The sequence below is a fragment of the Amblyraja radiata genome, chromosome 7, assembly GCF_010909765.2.
Source record: "Amblyraja radiata isolate CabotCenter1 chromosome 7, sAmbRad1.1.pri, whole genome shotgun sequence".
Lineage (NCBI taxonomy): Eukaryota > Metazoa > Chordata > Chondrichthyes > Rajiformes > Rajidae > Amblyraja > Amblyraja radiata.
The window spans coordinates 43,781,696-43,806,358 of NC_045962.1; the positions used below are offsets into that span (position 1 = coordinate 43,781,696).

A 24,663-nucleotide genomic window follows, 5' to 3' on the forward strand; every position below is an offset into this window, starting at 1 on the left:
AATGGGCGGAAAGGTCAGTCTTTCCATTACATGCAGTTTTTTTTATGGTGAGGAAATTAATATAAAGAAAGCCCACATTACTTTAGTATCAAGGCACCCTGTTACCAAGCGCTAGATGAATAATCAACAGGAATTTCAATGGAAACTTTGTTCATGGTTTGCATTTTTTTAATTACGTGTTCATAAATTGCACACATCAAAATAAAAAAAGGACAAGCCATATATCCCAGGCCGAGCATATTCTACTGTATTCCACACATATTACATTCTTAAATAAAAATGCTCCACATAACAAATTTTGCATAGATATCTTACAATACCAATTTAAAAAAGAATTAGGAAACAGACCAGTAACAAAAATAAATTTTTCTTCTGTTAATAATTTTGTAACATTAACGTACTACCATCATATAATACAAAGAATATTTTTTCCTTAAGACTCTTTGTACAGTAAAACTGACAAACAGCAGAACAGAAAAAGAAAACAAACAATAGAAAAGGAAGACAAAGAACAAAACATACAAAAAAAATGTTTTTGGGGGCAGGTGCATGGGACTCCAATGATCTAAGCAAGGGCATCTCACGCTTTTCGAGATCCAATCATTTCTACCTTCTTGAGTCCAATATATATTCCCAAATATGTTACTCCCTTAATCTACCATACACTAATGTACTGGTAAGTGTTTCGAGTGGATGGGGTCAGATTTTCACACCTGCTTTGGAGTTATAGAATGAATGTATTCAACAGACAGAGAATACGGGGAGCATTGTGTTGGATGGGATTAGTGCAGTTGAGGAGCGTGGGACTAGTAACTGCACGCTGGCACTGGAGAAGCCTCCTGGAAAAGCACTGCGTCATCTGTCGTTAGAACAATCCTGGACAGTGAACATTACAATTGCAAGCCCATCCCCTCCACACCCACCAAAACCATCCCCACAACCAACTTCCTTCCAAACTCTGGGTTCAAAAGGGAACTGAAGATGGGTTTCGGCCCGAAACGTCGCCTATTTCCTTCGCTCCATAGATGCTGCTGCACCCGCTGAGTTTCCCCAGCAATTTTGTGTTCCTTCCAAACTCAAATTATTTCAGCTGCCATACATGGGGTGCACCAAAGGGAAGGGGAGGATTGCCAGGAAATAGTAAGGGGGGAGGGGGGGGGGGGGGGGGGGGTGTGCAGCAGAAATTTCAGAGTTACGATAAACTCTACATCTCAATTTTTCTCCATCATCACAGGGTAGGGTTACCGACCCTCTGGGATTGCCCTGAATGTTCCAGGAACTGAACAATGACCTCCCTCAGGAGCCGCTATAAGCACAGGAAAAGAACCATATTTTATACACACGCGCACAGCCAGACTCCTGCAGATAGAGTTGCTTCGCGTTCCAAACAAATGTCCCAACCCTCCAATGCAAACACATAGACACACAAAATAAAAGAACTAACCCAAAGTAAAGTAACAGGACAAGGAAACAGAAAATATATAGAAACAGGAGTCAGAGTGGAGTAGGTACCCTGTATAGAACTGACCCTAATCCATACCAATAATAAAAACACAATTAAACAGCTGAAAGACGTGGTTATATTTGATCCCTCGATTATAAATGTAAAGCCTTACGTTGGCATTAAAGAATTATGCACCAGAACACAGGAGACATATTTTCAACTAGAGTTTGGCCTAAGACAATTCCAAGAAGGTCGCCTTGGATACATATTAGGCTTTGTTGTTATAGTTCAAAGGCAGGAAATTGGAGAGGGCAGAGACACGAGGGGTAGATCAGTGTTTACACATGAATATAATAGTTGCTCTCAATTAACAAGCTTGCTATTGTGAACATTATATTTATCGAGGTTAGGCCTGGCCCCGACCAGTGCCTGCTGTATATCACTCTCCCATCTTTGGGCTGGCTACACTGCTGGTAGGCAGGGTTACAGGACCCGGAGAAAAGGAGGGCAAGACCATTGCTTGCCATTCACCACCTCACCCCTGCCCTCCAACGACAGGGAGGAGGCAACCTTCTCCCATTGAAATTGGAGCCTTGCCCTGTGAGGATAATCAGGCATGAAGCTCAACTGCAGGAACTAGATCTTTGGGAGACTGTTGCATGCAAATATCTGCGGAAATGTCAAAGGGTAGAGTAAATCATTAACTGTCTTTGGAATTTTTCATTGCCTGGTATTGGTAAATTAAGGGGAATTGGAGAGGATGCTCGACCAAGGCAAGAAGTGGCCCGGACAGTTTCAGAAACCATTGTCCAGTTTCCAAGTGGCCAGCACAACTGGTGTACAGTGAGGATGGGCAAATCAAGTGACCAGTGGCAGGATGTTTGCCGATCACGTGGCAAAGGTCAAGGAGTATGAAGGACCAGAATTGGCAACCACGGTGCTGCAGGTCAGAGGTCACCGTGAGTGACTGTGCTTGATCTCCACTTTCTAGTGGAAGGCAGTCAGCAGGCAATGGTAGACCTCAGATTCAGTGGACAACATCGACTGTCCTGTTACCTCACGGAGCCGAGGGTTTGCAAGGATGCCAAGTGTTGGGGTGGGAGGGGAGGAGCCAATAAGGGTGAGGCAGAGGGCATTTTGCTATCTGGGCTCTCTGTAACTCGGGCCCATCTGCAGTAACACAGGGCTTCCATTGGGCATGTTGGAGTGTTGACAAGGGAAGGCTCATGAACCAACGTGCATGATCCAGAGATGGAAGGCATCAGGAAGATGCTGAGCCGAGGGCAGGCTCAAGTAATTGGGGCCTTCTGGTCAAATCCTGTCGTAACTCTAAAACGCCACTGCTGCTTCTGTAGTAAGGCTGCAGGAGGGGAGCAGACAGCAGCACAAGTGTTCTCAGAAGGGAGGAATAGTGTGTGGCTTTGGACTGAGGAGGACAGGTGGGTAAGGGCTGGATAGACATTGTTGTGAACTACTATCCCCCCCATCCCCATGCCACACGGTTACATTGGCTTCAATACTAGGTTAATCATCGGGAACCAGCCAAACACCAGGACTTGGAAGCCAGGGTTTGAGGGAGAGGAGTAAACACCATTAATAACAGGCCATTGGCATTGAACGGCTTGAAGGGAACATTCGGCACAATTGGCATATTTGGAACCAGGAAAGTGAGAAGATATAACAGTACATGACAGCCCCGACTGCCCCTCCCTCCCACCTGGGGAAATGATTGAGACGCAAGTTCCCAGTGCTAATGCCCTGGAGGTGCACCAGCAATTCTGCTTGGAGTGCACCACTCAACAATGGTGGCCAGTGCTTCACTCACTCTGCGGACTGTCCATCGACAGTGTTGATGCACAGACCCAACTGAGCCACGAGCTCAGGGTTCTTGCAAGTGCAATGAGCTAGGAGTGAAAATCACCAATCGCCATTTAAACTGGTTATCATGGCAACTGAAATCTAATCGATCCGATTGGGCATTTTCGTGTTGTGGCTCTATCAGTGTGACTACTTGATAGAGTAAATATCCAATCAAAATCTTGGATTGATGGAATGCACAAATCCATCCGGAAGGATCTGTCCAAACACAGGCTGGATTTGACTTCCAAAAGAAAAATAATATATATTCAGTTACAAAAAGGGAAGTATCTCAATGGAATGGGGTGAGAACAATGAGAGGTGGACAATTAATGAACCAAATCCTCCATTTCCAAACTTGCAATGGTTCTCAGTCACCTCCAGCAGTTTGCAAAATGATGATAGGTTTGGGCAAAACTTTCGCCTTTCTCGGCGACGTTGTGGGTGATATTTTGGCGGATCAGAGAGGGAAAATAACCACACAGAATAAGACATAGATAACATGAGGCAGAGAGAGAGGAAACACAATAAATATTCAATCTATACAATATAATAAACACTGGTGTTCAGATTTCTGAGCTACTGAAAATGTCCAGGAAAGAGTTCCAATCATTGTTCAGTGAAACAAAGTGATACTTTCAAAAACAAATACAACTTGCCCGTTTGGATATATTCAGCATGGTTCAGGTCTCCAAAGGGAAATTAAAGTGTCAATTTAAAAAAAAAAAATGCCAGCCAGTTGTGTTTCCCCCCCCTCATAATCTACATTGAAAGAATCCCCCTCCCCTCCCCTCCCATACCCCAGAAACAAACTAAGCCAGTAAGAATGGAACATGGTTGGTGAAGGTAGACCTTACTGGGATATCCAAGGTGCGTGTGTGTCCCTTACTGTTTGATGGTTATCGTGAGTGGCTGGCCAAGCTGAGAATGGTCGAAGCCTCCAGAAGAGCTGTTAAGGGGAACAACTGGAGGTCTGCTGGGTGCCTTGTAGGTTGATGCCTCCGTGGATGAGGGGCGGCAGTCTGGGACCTGCACTTAGGTAAGGCACGATTCTCAGTGAGGCAGGGCCCTTGCGGACTCTCGTTGGTAACACCTAGCAAGTGTGAGTTGTGTTGAGGAGAGTCCAGCCACAGTAAACTGCCCACGCACCATGGTTCAGATCTAGTGGGTCTAACTTTGGGGCAAGGCATAACCCAGCGGTCAAAAAGAAAGTAGTCTGGTAGCCCGGATACAGGGAGGTTAATGAAAGCTGAGGGTGGAACAGGCTTTATCATTTAATTCCTGCTATGATGCACAGGTACCTTAGCATTTTACACACATCTCTTTCCCAGTTAGCAAGGACGATGGCTCACCTCTGGTTCATTAATTGGAAGGAAGGATTCTTGGCCATAGCTCTCTCCTCTCCATCTACTATTGATGGGGTTGGCGCAGTTGGGTTCGACAAACAGAAAAGCCGACACAAGCCCAGTTGACCAAGGATCTGGTCAAACTGTGACCCAATGTCTTACCCATTGCAAGGAATTACCCAGTGCTAGGCACCTCCCTGAAAGCCATCTACCCTATCCCTTCCATTAGAAACGTTCATCAGGGAACACTCTTCCCATCAACAGCAGCATGGCTATCATGATACCAGGTGTTTATTGACCAAGGCAAGGCCACAAGAATGGTGGAAGACTCGGGCCAGGTGTTAAGACCGGGTAGGCTGGGAGTCACTGTGTTCCCTTCAACTCTAGTGGGCGGGTCAGTGGGCACCAAACAAGTCCCTGGTTCCAACAGTGCAGTGAATATCCATGGTGTAACCAGTGATGTGTGGGAAGGCCTGTGGAGGTGTGGTTGGGAGAAGGGACCGGTGTTCCTCGATGCTGGTTGTTTATCCCATTCTTTGGTTTGCCAGGGTGGCCTTGAGCTGTGCACCGTTGACACAAGGCAGGCAGCTGAAGGGGGGGGGGGTGGGGGGGCTTGACTTGGCACGCCGTTGCCATCAGAAACTGACTTAGTCACCGTGCTTCCGATCGAAACGGAAAGGGAGAAGGCGAGGAGGCCAGAGATAGGAGAGAGGTTGGATGTGTTGGCACATCAACCAAAGGTTGGAGCATCACAACGGGAACACGTGTTACTTAAAGGGAAGAAGGGAGGGGAGGGCAGTATCCTTTAAAGTTACAATGGCAACAGGCCCCTAATCCACAATGGTCAATTAAGCATTGCCCTTTACAAATAGAGGCAGAGGTTGAAATCCCCTTGAATGAGCGTTTTCAGCAAGCCCTCCTCCTCCCCTCCCACCTATTAGAAGCTGTCTACACAGCCTGGGTCATTTATCAGCCAGACATTTGTTAAGTCATCCATCCACATCCATCCCATCCCAGCGCAGCCCAGCGCAGCCCAGAGTTTTCGGAGCAGCACTTGGGGAAGTGTGGCCGGGTCGGGATGTCACCGGGGACTGCCCACTGTTCCGGGGCGTTTCATGTGCGTGAGGAAGGTTGAGGAAAGGGGTAGTGGAGGGATTGTGGGAATGGCCTGTCAGCGACCTTCGACTTCAGCATTAAGATGTTCCCTTCAGAGCATGCCCAAGCGGGTGTCCCGTCCTGCAACAGTCACAACAGTCACGGAGAAGTCCACAAGAAGTTGGCATTGTGCAGAGCCGATGCCATACCCTGGTCGCCATCACCATTGCTTCCATTTGCAACTCCTGCCAGTCAGTCTTCTGAAGCCTGCCGTTGGCCGGTGTGTATGTGGAGCGGAGCAGAGAATGTTGGAATCCACAGTCAGGAGGCCGGGTGATGGATGCGTCCACACAGCAAACGCTTGGCAAAGTGGTGTCAGGTTTGTAATCCCCTTTGGTTTCCATGGCAACAGAAATCCAAATGCATTGTAAATCAGCAACTGTTTGGCAGTGTCTAATCGACTGGGTAAGGCAAGGCCAAGAGAGAGAGAGAGAGAGTGTGTTGTGTTTGCATCTGGAGTTAAGAGTGCGCGCGCACGGGTGTGTATGCACACATGCTCACTGCAACATGGCAATAAGGCAACCGTATGTCTGTGCTCTTCGCAAAGAAGTCCGTCTCCCGTTAACAGTCATGCCTGTCCTGTGGGTCCTACCCTCGGCTCAGACATGTCTCTTCATGTGAAGGGCCAGGTGATCCGACCGGGAGAAACATCTAGGAGAGAAACAGAAGGAAAGCCGGTGGCATCAAACACACACTTTGCAGCTGGCTCACCCCCTTCCCTCCTCCCCCGACCAGCCTCATCCATAGCAGGGTCAACGTTCCCCTGGCCCAGTACCAGGCAGACGTGTTATCCCTCTCTTCAGAACTTCGCCATGTAAACCTTTAGGGAGAGCTGTCCAGGGCCCTCCCAGGCCCCTAACAGGGCTGTACGGTTTTGCCCAACTCTGTGGGATTGAGAACTCTTTGGAAGTTTCCAACAATTAAAGACAAACATTCAGCATTAAGCAAAAGGCCTTTGGGGCATTAAATACGTTGAGTGCCAGATACAGTCCAGTAAAGTCTGATCAAAGATAGTCCGAGGGTATCCAATTGCCTGAATCATCCGACCAACAATTAGAGAGCAGGCCTGAACTACTATCTACCTCATTGGAGACCCTTGGACTCCCTCAGACTATCTTTGATCGGGCTTTATCTTGCACTAAACAGTTATCACATTATTCCCTTAATCATGTATCTGCACACTGTGGATGGCTTGATTGTAATCATGTATAGTCTTTCCGCTGACTTGTTAGTATGCATCAATGCTTTTCACTGTACCTCGGTACACATGACAATAAACTAAACTCATAGCTAAAACCCTAATGACTCCACTGTACTGTGATCGTGAGGTCGGAGTACGGGGGAAGAGAGATGGGAAGAGAGGTTGGGAGTGAATTGTGCCGGGGAGCGGCAGAAGGGACTGCTTGCAGCGTGACCACCAGCCCGTGCTCTCCCCCCCCGCACTCCCTCCGCTCGCAGACACGGTCGCAGCCGGCTCCTCACCTGTCGCAGTGGTTGCATTTGAAGGGCTTGGCTCCCGTGTGCTTCCGATAGTGTCGGGTCAGCTCATCACTCCTTGCAAATCGCCACTCACAGCCTTCCCAGGAACACTTGTAGGGCTTCTCACCTGTGGGGACGGCAACAAGCCAGGGCTGGGGGTTAAACAGGAGGACACAGGGAGGGGGCGCACACTACCCCTGCACCATGCAGCTAAGCCCAGGATCCGGAGAGCACTGCACCAAAGGCAGTCCCATGCCTGGAGTGCACAGCACCAGAGTGTAGTCTTGGGTCTGCAGTGCACAGCACCATATAACAGTCTCTGGTTTATACATCAATGCACCTCAACAAAGATGTGCTCTTACAATACACAGCACCAGAACACATACCCGGGTATACGGCACAATGCACCAGAACATGGTTCGGGGCACGCGGTACATTACACACGCATGTATTCCAAGGCATGCAGTACACTGCACCAGAGTGCATTCCCAAGCCGACAGGATATGGCACCCTGCTGCAGACCCGTTCAGGCCTACGGTTCACAGTATCAGAGTACAGCCCCTGTAGTGCAGCATTTTGCGCTACAATACAGTACTAACTTTACATAACTCAATACAAGAATACATACTGTACCTGGGCCAACAGAGCACTGCACCAAAACACAGCACAAAACCGAGGCGAAAATACAGCAACAGGTCAACAGTGTATGGCACCAGAATACACAACAGACTCTGCCGTGTACAGAGCTTAAATAAAGACCAGGCAACAGTACAAGGTGCCAAAATACAGTTCAAAGCTGCATAGCAACACAACTTTGTTCCATACTTGTAGTTCACAGTATAAGAAACAGTACTGGTAGCAGAGTGTCAGCTGCCTGAATACAGTCCTGGATCTACACTACACAATACCAGAATATGGTCATGGTCATAAAGGACAAAAATAAACCCTTCGGCCCATCTTGTCCACGCTGATCAAGATGTTCCAGCTGCTAACCCCATTTATCCTTGTTTGGCCCATGTCCCTCACATACCTCTCCTATCCACATACCTTTCCAAGTGTCTTTTACAAGTTGTTACTGTATCTGCCTCAACTACCTCCTCTGTCGGCTCATTCCATATGAGGTGCAACTTCGTGAAAGTTCCACCTCAGGTTCCTGTTAAATCTTTCTCCTTCCACCTTAAGCCTGCCTATGCCTTCTCGTTCCGGTTTCCTCTACCATGGGAAAAAGACTGCACGTTCATCTTATCTATTTCCTCATGATGTTATATGCCTCTGTAAGATCACCCCTCAGCCTCCTGCGCTCCAAGAAATAAAGTCCTAGCCTGACCAACCTCTCCGTATGGCTTATGTCCTCGAGTCTGAATAACATCCTTGCCCAACAGTACATTGTACCACAACACAGTCCCAGGTCTACAGTACACTGTACCAGATCACAGTTCAAGACATGTACCAGAATACAGTCTAGTGTCTACAGTACATTGTACCAGAATACAGAGTAGGCAATTTAAGATCAAGACTTAAGTGGTATTGGGTCACGAAGAGCATTAAGCTGGATATTTGTATCATGTGCATATGGAGTGTGAGGTTGTTGCAACCCCTGTTTGAGTACCTGAAAAGGCAGCGCTTCAGGTTTAGCTGCATTTCAGCCCCGTGCTCCTGATCTTTGGTCACTCAGTACATTGGGTGGGGAGGGGGGAGTTTCCCTGTCAGTTTGCTCCTGGACCTAGCCAGGATGGCCATTCACGGGTCCAGGTAGTAGCGGGTTTTGCCCGAGTTGACCACCTGGCCCTCTTCTGGGCTTACACTCATGCCCATGTGTCACTAGAGAGGGAACTCGCGTTGTTCACAGGTACTTGAGGCCTTCTGTGAATGCTGGTCACCGCGGGGGCTCGAGTGCATTGTGGATACAGGAGGCAATGTTGTAATCTGATGGTCGATGTTTGCAAACTGCATGAATAGCAGTTTTGTTTAATGCAGTATCCTGTAAACTGTGAATATATAATAAAAGCTCCTGGTTAAGGAAATAAAAAAGGCGATGCATAATACTATCTGACAGCAAGGGGAGGTTTCTCTATACAGAGTCCTTCTGCTTTATATCGGGGACCTGGGGTGGAGAGTGTAGTGCTGTGTAATAGATTTTTAAGTCAGTTCCAAGACTTGCCACACAGCCACTTGTCACCTGCAGTCTGGAATAGACCATGTACCAAGTGTATATAGAATGTGAGAGGTTGCAGCCCCTGTTTGAGCATCTAAAGGGGCTGCTCCTGTGGTTTTAGCTGCATTTCAGCCCCACGCTCCTGATGGAGAGATGGGGTCAGTGGGGGGGGGGTACTCCCTGGCGATATTGTTTGGGGGGGGGGGGGGGGGGGGTGTTCTCCCTGGCGATATTGTTTCTGGACCTGGCCAAGGTCCAGAAACCATATAGACAGAGCGGGCAGTCGAGGGTTTTACCCAAGTCAAGTGCCTCTTCCGGGTTATGTCCGTGCCCATGTGTCTTCGCAGAGGAAGTATGCAATGTTCACGGGAAATCTGGAGGTCTTCAGGGAGTGGTGGGTGCCAGGGGGTCTCGAGTGCATTGTGAATACGGCTGATGACGTTGTCATTTGATGGTTGTTGTTTGCAAGCTGCACTACGAGCAGTTTTGATTAACGCACTAGGGGCCGTACAGTGGCGCAGCTGCTAGAGCTGCTGCCTCACAGCATCAGAGACCCGTGTTCGATCCTAACCTCAGGTGTTGTCTGTGTGTAGTTTGTACATTCTCCCTGTGATTGCATGGGTTTCCTCCTGGTGTTCCGGTTTCCTCCCACATCTCCAAAAACATGCATGTTGGTAAGTTAATTGGCTTTGGTTAACTGCCCCCAGTGTGTAGGGTAAGTGGGATAACATAGAACTCGAGTGAATGAGTGATCAATGTTTGACGTGGACATGATGGGCCGAAGGGTCTGTTTCTATGCGGTATCTACTATTCAGTTCGATGCACTACTTTGTAAACTGTGAATATGTAAGAAAAGGTTCATGTTAAGGGAAAAAAAATACAGTGCATTTAAATACAGTCACCAGCCTCCAACACGTTGTTCTGGAGTACAGACCCAGCCTACAACACATTGTTCTGGAGTACAGACCCAGCCTGTGGAGCAGTGCACCAAAATACAGTTCCAGACCTAAAGGACATGGAGCTGGCATTCAGTCCTGACTGAAGCACACTTGATTTGCCAAATGTCAGCATTTTCTGGAGGTGAACAGATTCTGAGCATTTCCATGCTGTCCCTCCTGTGGAAAATACTACTCTGGCACCAGTATATCCTGGAAAGGATCTCCATCTATCCTGTGAGAGAATGAAAGGAGTGCTGTTTCCATGTTTCCCGTCACCAGCGAGCCCGCTTGCCTGCCTGCCTCAGCTGCCAGTAGCTGCACCTGGCTAGTTGGGCAACTGCCAGAGCACCTGAGGCAAACTGATGGAGGAACTCAGTGGGCCAGGCAGCATCTGTGGAGGGCAATGGACAGATACGTTTTGGGCTGGGATAGACACAAAGTGCTGGAGTACCTCATTGAGTCAGGCAGCATCTCTGGAGACAAAGGATGGGCGACGTTTCGGGTGGGGATCATTCTTTAGACCACGGCATTTATTGTCTCGTGTGGTCACAGCTGATCCTGGTGTAGAGGTCAGGAATTCCAGCAGCCTCTTGATTATTAAGATGGTTATTGTGGGAGAAGGTTATGGTTGTGGGAGTCCTGGGACATCACTCTGGGAGTTCCTAAGGGCATTATTCGTGGCCCAAATATCTTCAGCTGTTACACTTATGACCTTTTCTCTGTCACAAGGTCAGGGGTCGATGATGGTACAAGTCTACTCACAACGACTCAGCAAATGGCGCAGACCTTGCCTGCACGTGGCTAGGACAAGACAGCATTCAGGTAGAGGATGCGTGACAAGCAACATTGGCACCACAAACTAACAATTACCCTCTCCTATTAGACTTTAGAGATACAGGTCCTTTGGCCCACCCGTGCCGACCAGCGATCACCCCGTACACTAGCACTACCTTACTTTCTGTGTAAAAAAACCTTTAAACGTTGTCCTTCTCACCCTAAAGTTACGCCTTCTAGTCTGACATTTTCACCCTGACAAAAAGGTTCTGACCATCTATTCTAACTATGCCTCTCATAATTTTACAATTTTCTATCAGGTTTCATCCCAGCCTCCGATATTCCAGAGAAAATACTCTTCAGTTTGTCCAATGTTAGACTGAGAAGCTGGGATGATTCACCTGTGTGTAGGGGAGGCTATGAGCAGTCAGGGTGGAGATTTGCTACACCGTTTGGAGTAAGGACGGAGTAGATAAGAACTGCTCCATCCTGGGCAAGAATCACTATCCAAGGCATGCAAAAGTAGTACAAATCATGGGAGGAATAAGTTTCTCTTATTAGAGAGGAGTGGGTATTATTGATCCATGGAAAAGGGATGGAGAGGAGGCAGACTCAACCATTGTGTTCAAGAAGGACATTTAAAAGAAAAGCAGATCCCTTAAAGGAAATAATTTGCACGGGTTGGCAAGAGGGCAGTGTATTGAGACTGACTGGAGGTCTCTTAAGGTCTCAATGGCTTCAATCAGTGCTGTTACCAAGAGCATGGGGTTGACAGGGGAAATGGATGGTGGAGGACAGGAGCAGAGGAAGTGGAGTGCAAGAGGAAAATGTTAAGAAGGAGAAAGGATGATTGGAAGGGCAGGACAGGATGAGAAGAGGAATGGATGAGTGCATGAAAGAGAGGGAAAGCTGTGTATAAAAGAGAGAGGGGCAAGGGAGAGAGGGGTTCGAGTGAGTGGGAGGAGGTGGTGAGAGAGGGAGAGGGGGGCATGCGAGAGAGAGAGGTGGTGAGAGGGAGAGGGTGCACGCAAAAGAGAGGGGGCGGGCCACGAGGGAAGGGGGGCCATGAGAGAGAGGGGGCGCACAAGAGAGAGAGAAAGAGAGAGAAAAAAGAGGGATGCGTTAGAGGGGGGGGGGGCACGAGAGAGGGAGCACGCAAGAGAGAGAGAGGGAAGGTAGCATGAGAGAGAGAGAGAGGAGGGTGCGTGAGAGAAAGAGCGTAAGAGGAGCGGGGGTGGTCACACAAGAGAGAGAGGGGGGAGCGAGAGAGAGAGAGAGAGAGAGGGGGAGAAAGAGAGAGGGGGAGACAAGAGAAGGGAGAGCGAGAGAGAGGGGAGAGTGAGAGGGGAGAGCAAGAGGGGAGAGTGAGAGAGGGAAAAAGAGAGTCGGGCAGGGAGTGGGAGGAGGGAAGGGAGGTAGAGGGAGAGAAAGGGGGCATAAGATTGATGTGATCAGATTTTGTTTGTGTATGCACATGTGTGAGAAAGAGAAAAAGAGATAGAGAGCGAGAGAGCATGCAGAGGGTGGAGGTAGGCAATGTGAAGGCGTTATCAAGAGAGAGGGATGAGAGGAGGAGGAACGAGCTGGCAGAGACAGAAGGAGAGACGCAGACACATCTATCCACACTGCGAGGAGTGATGAGAGGTTTCAGCCTTGTCTGGGACACTGGATGAACCGTGTCAGAGCCCACTGCCATCAGCAGGGATGGAGAGGTGCCAGACTGCGTGCTGAATTAATTGAAGGGTTCATCCCCCCACGGGAGGAGTCAGGATGAAGCAGGTCCCAACTCGCAGCTCAGCCAATTACTGCTCCGTGCATGGTGCTGATGCAGTTGCCTGGCAACCCGAGTCTGCCCCCCTCCCCCATCCTCAGGCTGCTGCTCGGACTAATTAAGGGCCTGGCTCTCTCTGCATTGCTGCAAGCTTCTCTCATCAGCTAATTCCCTGGGGCTTGGGGTGGAGAGGCAAGAAGGGTTCTCCACGCGGCACTGTAATTTGGTTCACAGCCTTTAAGCACCTGCCGGAAATTGGGGAAAAAAGACAGCGAGCAAAATTTTTCCTGAGACTTTTGCAACCTTTGAAAAATAAATGAATCCATCAGCTGTGTGAGTGTCAGATGTCATGCTTTCTCAGAACAGATCAAGTCATCTTTGAGCTGAAGAGGATTGGACAGCAAGATCCTTGGCTGAGACACACCGGGGAAGACCATCCATTGCTGAGAGAGAGAACACCCTCCGGCCCCCCCACCCCCCTCCTCCAGCTTGTGTGGACATCCCAGACTCTCAGTGTGATAACCACCATTGCACCACTCCATTGAATATCTATCACGGAATAGGTACGAGAGCAAAAATAGAGAGAACTTTGTCGCTCCTCTTTTCATTGTGCTGGGAATATTTTGTTTCGACCCAAACTAGGATCCTTCATCTGAAGGGTGCACCTCAGTCAGTCAGTGCTGCATCAGCACCTTAAGCTAAATATTCCACTCTTAGCTAAATATTCCACTCTTACCTTTACACCTCTGACTCATTCCAATTTCAATCGATGGATTAGAGCAATCGCTAGTCCACATCAATAGTCCAATCCCTAGTTATTTCCTCTGTGGTTTCAAGATTTAAATTCCAGTATGTCCTCTGTGGTGTCAAGATTCAAGTCCCACTGAGGAAGCCAGGTATGGGAGCAGGTAGACCTAATTGGCAGCACAGTAGCACAGCTAGTATAGGAAGTCCAGTCTCACAAATTTCTTTTGAGGAGACGACAAAAGTAATTGATGAGGGTAGGGCCATGGATGTTATCTACAGGGACTTTAATAAAACATTTGACAAGGGCCTCATGGTAGACTGGCCCAGAAGATTAATTTACATGGGACCCTCGGTGTGTTGGATACAAAACTGGCTTGGACAGAGAAGACACGGGGGTAGTAATGGAGGGATGTTTCTCTTACTGGAGGCCTGTGACCAGTGGTGCTCCGCAAAGATCAGTGTTAGGAAGGAACTGCAGATGCCAGTTTAAATCGAAGATAGACACAAAATGCTGGAGTAACTCAGAGGCACAGGCAGCATCCACAAAATGCTGGACCTGCTATATCTGAATGAAATATATATGTGGTCAAATTATTAAGTTTGCAGATGACATGGAAAATGGTGGAATTGCAGATAGTAAGGACTTAGACCAGCTGGAACTTGAGATTTGGGCAGAGAAATGGCAGATAGAGTTTAATCTGGACAAGTTGGAGGTGCTGAATTTTGAGAGGTCAAATGCAAGAAAATATACTGTAAATGGCATTGACCATTAGGAGCACTGATTTACAGAGAGATCTTGTGGTGCAAGCCCACAGAACACAGAACTGTACAGTTGGCCCACATGTCTGTATTGAGCATTATGCCAAATTAAACCAACATCTTCTGCCTGCAGTGATCCATATTCCTCCACCCCCTGCATGTCCATGTGCCTTTCTAAAATCATTTCAAACATCACTATCATACCTGCTTCGACTTCCACTCCTGGCAGCATGTTCCAGGACCAACCTATTTAAAAATAATTTGCCCCGCACATCCACTGTAATCGTCCCCCCTCTGACCTTAAAGCTGTGCCCTCCAGTATTTGATACTTACTATCTCGGAAAAAGGTTCTGATTGTCTACCCTCACCGTTGATAATTTTATAAACTTCTTTTCAGATCTCCCTTCAGCCACTGATGCTCCAGAGAAAACAATCCGAGTTTGTCCAACCTCTCCTTATAACTAATACCCTCGAATAAAGACAGTATCCTGTAAAGCTCTTCTACACCCTCTCCAAAGCCCCCATATCCTATCTGTGCGGGGCAACCAGAACTGCACGCAATATTCCAAATGCAGCCTATGCAAAGTTTTATAAAGCTGCAACATGTCCTTCCTGACACAATCTCAATGTTCCAAAACAAAAAAATAGCTCTGTGAAAGTGGCAGGTGATAAAGACATACGGCATACTTGCCTTCACAGGTAAGTGTACTGAGTATAGGTTGGGAAGTCATGTTGCAGTCATAGATTGATATAGTGTGGAAACAGGCACGTCGGCCCAACTTGCCAACACTGGCCAACATGTCCCAGTTATACTAGTCCCAGCTGCCTGCGTTTGGTCCAAATCACTCCAAACCTGTCCTATCCGTGTCGTTGTATTTAGGTTGCCCACGTCTGAAGTATTGTGTGCAGTTCTAGTCACCGCTCTACAGTCGTTGCCAGTCGTATTTTCTCTCACACATGGTATGATTTTACTGGATAGTATGTAAACAAAGTATTTTACTGTGTTTTGGTGCATGTGACAATAATAAACTATTACCAATACATTGCTCCAGAAAGAAAACTAAAATCTGGAAATCTAAGGCAGTTACTGGCTTTTAAAGAAAAGTCCACAAAGCAGTCACAAAAGCTCGAATCACTTTACTACCATCCTCCTGGGGTGAATTTGTATTGCCCTCGCCCCGACTGAGCCTTCAGGGCACTCCAGCCCCTCACCAATGTGGTTGACTCTGCCTTCTGAGAGGCCTAGTTGCCCAAAGGAGGGGAATTGCCCCGGGGCAGCTGAGGATGGCGATGTTACCAGCAAAGGCCACTGCCTGAGGCTTGTAGGGCAGTGTTGGGACAGTATATGGCATCCATGTCCCCTCCCCCCGCTCCCCTGATTCAGACAACCTACCTGTGTGCGTCCTCTGGTGGGCCTTCAAGTGTGAGCTCTTGGTGTAAACTTTCCGACAGTCATTAAACTGGCAGCGGTGGACCCTCTTCTTGTTGTCAGGGGAGATCTCCAGCTCGCCCTGCCCGCCCTTGGTCAGGCCCTTGACCAGGCCGAGGCCTGCCTTCCTCTGGACGGCCTTGACCGGCCCGCCGTCGGCCACCGGGAGGTGGGGCGGCTTGGTCAGGTGCCTGCCCAGCTCGGGCGAGGAAGGAGGGGTGAGCGATGTGACGGCGTTGAGCTGGGCCGGGTTAACCAGGGCGGGGGGATCGATGGGTGGCTCCGCTGTGGTCTGCAGGGTGAAGGGTGCCTCTGGCGGGAGCTTGTGTGGCGAGGTGGGGGTCGAAGGCAGGTGGCTTCTGTCCGGGTGCTTCCTCAGCTCGAGGGGCTGCAGAGTGTCCGACAGATCCTCCTCCCCGCTGATCGCCGAGGAGGCGCTCAGCACGCACTCCAGCAGAGGGTCCGACAGCTTCCTGGGCTCCGTCTGAAGGTATCGCTCCAACTCCAAGCATGTCTGTGGGCAATCAAGCACAAACAGAAGTATGAGCTGACCACACTTATATAGCACCACGACCAGCACTTGAACCACTAATGGGCTTGTCCCACTTAGGCAATTTTTTTGGCGACTGTCATAGTCGTAGCGTGTCGCCAAAAAAACGGCGACTGGATTAATGGGCCTGTCCCACTTTTTTAGGCGACTGCCGGCAAATCCGACAATGGAATTCACCGAAGTCAGCACCGGTGACAACCTACGCCTCCTGTCGACAACCGACGACATCCTGGTGACACCCTACGACATCCTGGCGACTCCCCACATTAACCTGGTGACAACCTATGACAGCACCTACTTCAAGCTACCGCTCATTTAACATCAAACCCAAGGTTGCCACTGTCGCCGAAAACTGTTCAACATGTTGAAAAATTTTCGGCGACCAGAAAGACGCTACGACTCTTTGGGCGACTGAGGAGACTACTCACGGCCATACAGGCGACACCCCAGTGACCAGCGGCGACCGCATAGTCTCCTGTAATCGCCTAAAAAATCACCTAAGTGGGATAGGCCCATAAAGAGGAATCAATCAAAAACAGCAGAAAATGTGATGCCAGATAGTGCAAAATGCCAGATAAACTCAGCAGGTCAGGCAGCGTCTATGGGAAGAGAAATAATCATGTTTCAGATCTACGATGCATCGTCAGAAGTGGGAAAGAGAGAGCTGCAAGTGGTGTCCAGAAGAAGAGACTGTGTAGAACAAAGGGGATACTTGCGAAAGGATGAATTGACCTGGCATCAGCTGACCAAAGTTCTTTGAGCTGAAACAATGACAGTTCCGCCTCTCATAAATGCTGCCTGACCTATTGACTGTTCCCTGCTTTTTATTTTAAGTTCCCAACATCAACATTTTTTAACTTGATTTTTCAGCCCCTATAAAGCATTAATAGTGAGGGGTGGTACTTGTCCAGACTTACACCAGCACAAATAAAAAACTGAACAAGAAATGGAAAATGCCAAAAAAAATCTTGCAGGTCTGGCAGCGTCTGCGGAGAAAGAAACAGTTGCTGTGTCAGACCTGTGAAAGAGAGAAACATGGTAAATGGGATTGATATACTTGGTGGGCATGGTATGATGGGCTGAAGGGCCATCCAGCCAGAGCTCTGTCACACCACCTGTCCCGTCACAGACCCTGCACTCTACACCCACCTACAGGGAGCTCAGAGAGATAGAAAGAGCCCAAGCACTTGGTTGAGGAATCAGAGATTGGACACAGCACAGAAGAAGGTCAATCGGCTCATTGTAGTCCGCCACCGTAACAGCCTTCTCATTCCAATCACTGGCCCCTTCCTTGGGCAGCTTGCAAATTTATTTATCCAATTCCTACCTATGCCCAGATGCCAAACACACTGCATATAAAATATGTTCCTCCTCTGAATTTTTACTCAGATACTTATAGTTCAATCATGCCCATGACGAGCATAAAACTGCCGATGCTGGAAATGTGAGATGAAAACAGATTTCTGGAAACATTCAGCCGGTCAGGCAGCCTTTGTGGAGGGTAACACAGGGTCAATGTTTTAGATCTAGATCTAGTCATCAGAATTATTTTATAATAGACCAAGTGGCACACGGGAGGTCTGGTCCTCCAATGCAACCCGTTCCCCCAATGCAATATCCCACCACTCACCCATAGCTCCCAAATGCGCTGGGGCGGCTCATATCCCCCTCATCCCCCAGCACTCCCTCCCCCTCCTCTTCGGCCTCCCTCTTTTTAAACTTTTTAAAAAAAGTGCAATTCCACGCTGCCAGGACTTTTAAAAAGAATCCAATTGCACTTCCCCTACCTCCCCCAGCACTCCCTCCCCGTCCTCTTTTTAAACTTAAAAAACTTGCCGCCAGAACTCGGTGTTCCGTGATTGCAACATTGTTGCGGGCAGGGCCAGCAAGGATTTGGATTTTTGACACTGAGAAGTTAAGTGAAAAGTCACATTTGTAAAGTTTAAAATGTGAATAACTTGTAAAATATACCATCAATCTGAACAAAACTTGATACAACACACAGGACAACGGTGAGTAAGGTGGTCCAAGAATTGTAGCGCTATCGTGTACCATCTTGGCATAATTCAGGCCATGAATCGCACGCACGCACACACACAGACAAGATGAGAGTTTTAGTAATATCTATATCTTGACCACTTCCTGTTGTTCTGTATATTGATTTTAGAAAAAACGCTGCCACTTACGGCTGTGATTTTGGGCCATCTTACTCAGAGTCCCCCTCCGCTGTGCAGGACAAGAGGATTTTTCCCATCGATGAAAAATAAAAGAGTTATTAGTGTTTAGAAAATGTTGAGATTCTCTCTCATGAAGGCCACTCCCCTTCTGGTGGGACTATAAAACCCAGAAGTGGTGAGTGCCACAGTCAGTCTCTGCAAGATGGGGGAGCAAGAGGGTCACGTCTCTCATTCTGAGCTGTGAATAACACTGAACACATGTCTACTAAACTGTGAGTGGGTTTACTGACCTGTCAGTGCCCTTAATGTGGTTTGAAAATATAGTTTGGAAATGCTAAAGCTGTGTTGCCTTTGGTTTGGAAATGCTAAAGCTGTGTTGCCTTTGGTTTGGAAATGCTAAAGATGTGTTGCCTTTGGTTTGGAAGTGCTAAAGCTGTGTTGCCTTTGGTTTGGAAATGCTAAAGCTGTGTTGCTTTTGGTTTGGAAATGCTAAAGCTGTGTTGTCTTTGGTTTGGAAATGCTAAAGCTGTGTTGCCTAATTAAAGTTGCCTTGCCTAATTAAAGTTGCCTTGCCTAATTATAGTTGCCATGCCTAATTAAAGTTGCCTTGCCATCTATATAATTAAAAGTCTAATCTTGACGATTTCCTGTTTGCGCTTTATATTGATTTTAGAAAAAAGGCTACCACGTATGGCTGTAATTTTGGGCCATCTTACTCAGAATCCCACTCTGCTCATCAGGTGCCGAGGATGAAAAATAAAAGAGTTATTAGTGTTTTAAAAATACTGAGATTCTCTCTCCTGTCAATCATGCCAATGAAGGCCACACCCCTTCTGGTGGGAGGGGGGAGGGACTACATAACCCAGTAGTGTGGAAGTGGTTCAGTCTCTGCAAGATGGAGGAGGGAGACGACTCGCTGTCTTTAGTGGCCTTGTACCCTGCTTGAAATGGTATGAAACTGCACTTGAATTTGGTGGCCTTGCATCTTGCTTGAAGTGAAATGTCAAAGAATAGCCGTGAGTCAACTGCCAACCCACTAGCCGTGAGTGAGTGAGCTGTCAGCACAACAGGCTTGAGTGACTGAGCCGCCAACCCAAGAATCCATTCGGCCCACAATGTCCATACTAGCCCTCTGGAAACCAGTCACTTCAACGCCCCCCCACCCACTGGCCACCAATATTGGAATTGGTGGTGAGGTGGAATATTTCGTTGGGGGACCAGCCCTCCCGTGTGATGCTGGGACCCAACTGGTCCCACTTAGTCTAGTATATAGATAGTTCCTTATGATGTAGAAGTAGGTCAGTCGGCTATTGAGTTGATGCATGTGTTTTGTGAAGTCCAAACAACCCCATTGCTCCATCTATCTCCCCCTTGCCCTTTAAATCACTGCCAATTCTTCCACCATGTAACCAACACCTGGGAATTATTTTCTCCTCAACCCACCTGACTGCAAGCTGGGAGGAAATTAGATCACCTAGAAGAAACAGGGCAGAAAGGCAGCTCCCACACAGACAGCAGCCAAGGTCAGGATTGAGCCTAGGTTGCGGGAGCTGCGAGGCATTTGCACTACCCGCAGCACAACTGCAATGCTCTTTAATCTGCTATATTCCCCATCTGCTATAATCCACCCCATTCTCAATATCTGAACCCAAAATGCAAGTGCTTGCAATAGAGCAGTGAAATAAAAATGCCCCCCTTAAATCTAGGCAATATTGTAGAGAATAGCAGCCCTCCACACCAGTGGTTTTAAGACTTTGATCTCTTTACTAATTGTAAAGACATCAGCAGGATCCACAATCTATGGAACTGTGGATCTCTGCAGCATAGTAACAGGCTCTCTCAGCCCAGCTCATCCATGCCAACCATGATGCCTATCTGTGTTAATTCCAGGTGTCTGCATTGGGCCCGTATTCCTAGGAACATAGAAAATAGGTGCGGGAGGAGGCCATTCGGCCCTTCGAGCCAGCACCGCCATTCATTGTGATCATGGCTGATCAGCCCCAATCAATAACCCGTGCCTGCCTTCTTCCCATATCCCTTGATTCCACTAGCCCCTAGAGCTCTATCTAACTCTCTCTTAAATTTGCCTCCACTGCTCTCTGTGGCTGGGAATTCCACAAATTCACAACTCTCTGGGTGAAAACTTTTTTTTCTCACCTCAGTCTTAAATGGCCTCCCCTTTATTCTAAGACTGTGGTGCCTGGTTCTGGACTCGCCCAACATTGGGAACATTTTTCCTACATCTAGCTTGTCCAGTCCTTTTATAATTTTATATGTTTCTATAAGATTTCCCCTCATCCTTTTAAACCAGTGAATACAAGCCTAGTCTTTTCAATCTTTCCTCATATGACAGTCCCGCCATACCAGGGATCAATCTTGTGAACCTACGCTGCACTGCCTCAATCACAAGGATGTCCTTCCTCAAATTAGGAGACCAAAACTGTACACAATACTCCAGATGTGGTCTTACCAAAGCCCTATGCAACTGCAGAAGAACCTCTTTACTCCTATACTGAAATCCTCTTGTTATGAAGGCCAACATTCCATTAGCTTTCTTCACTGCCTGCTGAACCTGCACGACTAACTTTCAGTGACTGGTGTACAAGGACACCCAGGTCTCACTGCACCTCCCCCTTACCTAACCTAACCCCATTGAAATAATATGCCTCTCCTGTCCAAATCCTTTTTAAACATTGCAATTGCCTCTACCACCTCCTCTGGCAGCTCACCTAGTGAACTGTCATGGTGTGCATGGGGAAAATGAAATTCTCAGATCTCATTCTTTACAGCTTATTCAGCTACAAAGCAATTTTAGTTTTGCTGCTGCTGAACGCCCACCCTCTGCATCTATGGTCCAAGGTGCACAGAGGGCAGTTACAGGAGACAACAGAGTGCAAGGGATGGGAACTCAGCGGGCATGGAAAATATACAAACCAGCAGACTCCGAAAATCTGAAATAAAAACAGAAATCGCTGGACACACACAGCAGGTCAGGCAACACCTGTGGAGAGGTTATGGGGAGAAGGCAGGAGAATGGGGTTTGGTGGGAGAGATAAATCAACCATGATTGAATGGTGGAGTAGACTTGATGGGCCAAATAGCCTAATTCTACAATTTCTTATGACCTTAGTAAAACAGAGCCAATGTTTCAGGTCAAAGGCCCTTCATTAGAACTGGTTTGTTTTTGGTGGCAGAGAATCTCTCTGCGGATGCTGTGTTTCCAGTTTTCTGATCTTTGTTTTTGAAAGCAGAAGAGGGTGGCTTTGGGTTAAAATAATAATAAGAACATACAATTAGTTGATAAACTGAACTTGTAACGCAGTCTGCAGTTAATTGTAATTCACCACCCTTTGTGAGAAGACATTCAGGGAAATTCAGTTTAAATGACCACCCTCATCCCAGGCTTTGTAGCTATGTCCCCTTGCTCAAGCCTCAACCACTAGTGGGAACTGTTCAACATCCACCATTCTCACAAAGGATCCTATATATGTCAGTGAGGTTACCACTCACTCTAATAATATTCGCAATGCTCGTGGGTTTGACAGCAGTGACAATAAAAAATGTGGAGAGCGAAAATAAAAACAAAGTGTTTTACCAGGGTTCAATTACACACTGATGCAAGGGATTGAGGTGATGGACCCAAGTGCAGAGACAGACCTATGGGAAGGTGAGTGTAGATGACAATCTTGCAGAGGTTAATGGCAGCTGAACATTCCTGGGCACTGGGGTCTTCGGCAAGAAATCCATGGGGAGCAATTGGAATGAGAGGTAACAATGTTGTATGAGATAAAAGCTAAAGCCATGAAGATGGATATGGATCATGTGCAGGCAGAAGAGATTTATTCAATTTGACATCATGTTCGGCACAGGCATGCAGGGCCAAAGGACCTGTTCTTTGTTCTATGGATGATATAATCAAAAGCTCAACAAATGAGGCTATATAGGTTGAATTGAGGAGCAAAAACAGGGCATTTGAGAGGTATATTTCCTTACAAAAAAGGCCATTCTGCCCATTGAGTCTACGCTGCTGTAGATCAGTGTCACTCATGTTATGAGTCATGCTTTTGTAGTTACGCCTACTAGCTTTACCCTCCCTGCCTGGTTCCCTCATTATTAGAAAAATGTGCTAGCATGAAGTTACCTGTGTTACGTCGTTAATAAAGTCTTTGGACCTTTATCATGGTGTAAGGCTTCAGTTATTTAGACAGCCGCAACACAACAGCTGCCTCATAAAACAATTGCATTCCTACTAATTCCCCCTGTATTCTATTCTTTGCATAATTCCACCAACCACCACCATCCCCCTCCCCCCCCCCAGATTCCACCACTCACCTACACAACAGGGCCAACTTACAGTGAGCAATTAGCCCACTGACCAGCATGTTTTTGGGGATGTGGGAGAAATCCAGAGGACCCAAGGGAAGATCTACGTGGTCATTGGGAGATCGGGCAAATATCACAAAGATCAATGCCTATACTGGGAGCAGGTTTCTAGAGCTTTTTTGCTTATTCAAGAGACCCAACAACAGCAAGGCTGGGGGTGGAGGGGTGGGGGGGGGGAGGTTGATCCTGGTTGTCTTGGGGAGGCTGTCAGAGGGGAGCCTGGGAGAAGTTAACGTAACTCAGAAATCTCTCACCGACGTTACTTGTACAGCTCTTGGCAAACCTGCCATCTCTACGCCCAAGGACAAGGGCAGCAGGTGGAAAGGGACACCACCTCCAAGTCTGACAACACCCTGACTTGAAAATATATAGGCAGCCGCTTCATGTCACCGTGTCTAAATCCAAGAACCTTCATGCCAAAACCATGGTGGAAGCACTTTCCTCAGAAGGATTGCAAAGGGTCAATGAGGCAGCTCAACAGTACCGTTCGGGCAGCACAGTGGTGCAGCGGTAGGTATAGTTGTTGCCTTACAGCACCAGAGACCTGGCCATGGGTGCTGCCTGTACGGAGTTTGTAAATTCTCCCTGTGACCTGCATGGGTTTTCTCTGCGTGTGGTTTCACCCCACACTCCAAAGATGTACAAGTTTGTAGGCTAATTGGCATGGTAATATTGTAAGTTGTCTTGAATGTGTAGGATAGTGCTAGCGTGTGGGAATCGCTGGTTGGTGCGCTCTCCGTGGGCCGAAGGTCTGTTTCCACACTGCATCTCTAAATTAAACTAAACTAAATCTGGAGATAGACACAAAATGCTGGAGTAACTCAGCGGGACAGGCAGCACCTCTGGATAGAAGGACTGGGTGACGTTTCAAGTCAGATAAGGAAGGGTAAGGTGTGAAAACGAGACACAGCTTATCCTTCCTTATCTCTGTGTCCCCCTCTGTGACCCAAAACATCACCCATTCCTTCTATCGAGAGATGCTGCCTTTACGGCTGAGGCACTCCAGTATTTTGTGTCTATCTTCGGTGTTTACAAGCATCTGCAGTTCCTTCCTAAACTAAATCTGGTCCAGGGCAATAATGATGGTCACACCCAGGTTTCAAATATATAAATAAATGGGGGGAAATGGTTATGGGGTGAGTGATCAGCCATCAGATCGTGGACAGGAGAAGAGGCTCAAGGGGCTAAAGGTCTACTCTTGTCTCCACTCCTCGTGTGTAGGAAGGAACTGCAGATGCTGGTTTAAACCGAAGATAGACACAAAAAGTTGGAGTAACTCAGCGGGACAGACAGCATCTCTGGAAAGAAAGAATGGGTGACGTTTCGGGTCGAGTGTGAAGAAGGGTCTCGACCCGAAACGCCACCCATTCCTTCTCTCCAGAGATGCTGCTTGCACGCTGAGTTACTCCAGCTTTTAGTGTCTATCCACTCCTCATGTCCCGCTCTTAAGGAAAAGGGCCAAGGCAGACAGTTCTGAGGCATGGCAATTGTACTTGGCACTGATGATACTTGGCAAAGCAGAATGAAGCAGAAGGCAAATGAGGATCGGTGCAATGCAGGTGTCCAGGAGGGGTGGTGAGAAACACAGGCCATGCCCAGGAAACAAACAGGCTGTTTTACTGACGTCCATTACTCAATTTAGTCCATGTTGGAAAAATACACATAATTCACTCAAAAATTATAACAAAACCTCCACAGC

At 47.7% G+C, this 24,663-nt stretch overlaps 1 protein-coding gene across 1 annotated transcript in view; it reads right to left on the reverse strand.

The window, feature by feature from the left end:
- Positions 1–1,079: 1,079 nt before the first annotated feature.
- klf7 (Kruppel like factor 7) overlaps positions 1,080–24,663 on the reverse strand; it is a 73,367-nt gene continuing 49,783 nt past the window's right edge. Inside the window, exons 2-4 of the mRNA XM_033024341.1 lie at positions 15,819–16,368; positions 7,285–7,408; positions 1,080–6,453 (exon numbers count right to left, since the gene is read on the reverse strand). Of these exons, the coding sequence (XP_032880232.1) occupies positions 6,402–6,453; positions 7,285–7,408; positions 15,819–16,368 (726 nt within the window). The 3' untranslated portion in view covers positions 1,080–6,401. The remainder of the gene's footprint in view (positions 6,454–7,284; positions 7,409–15,818; positions 16,369–24,663) is intronic.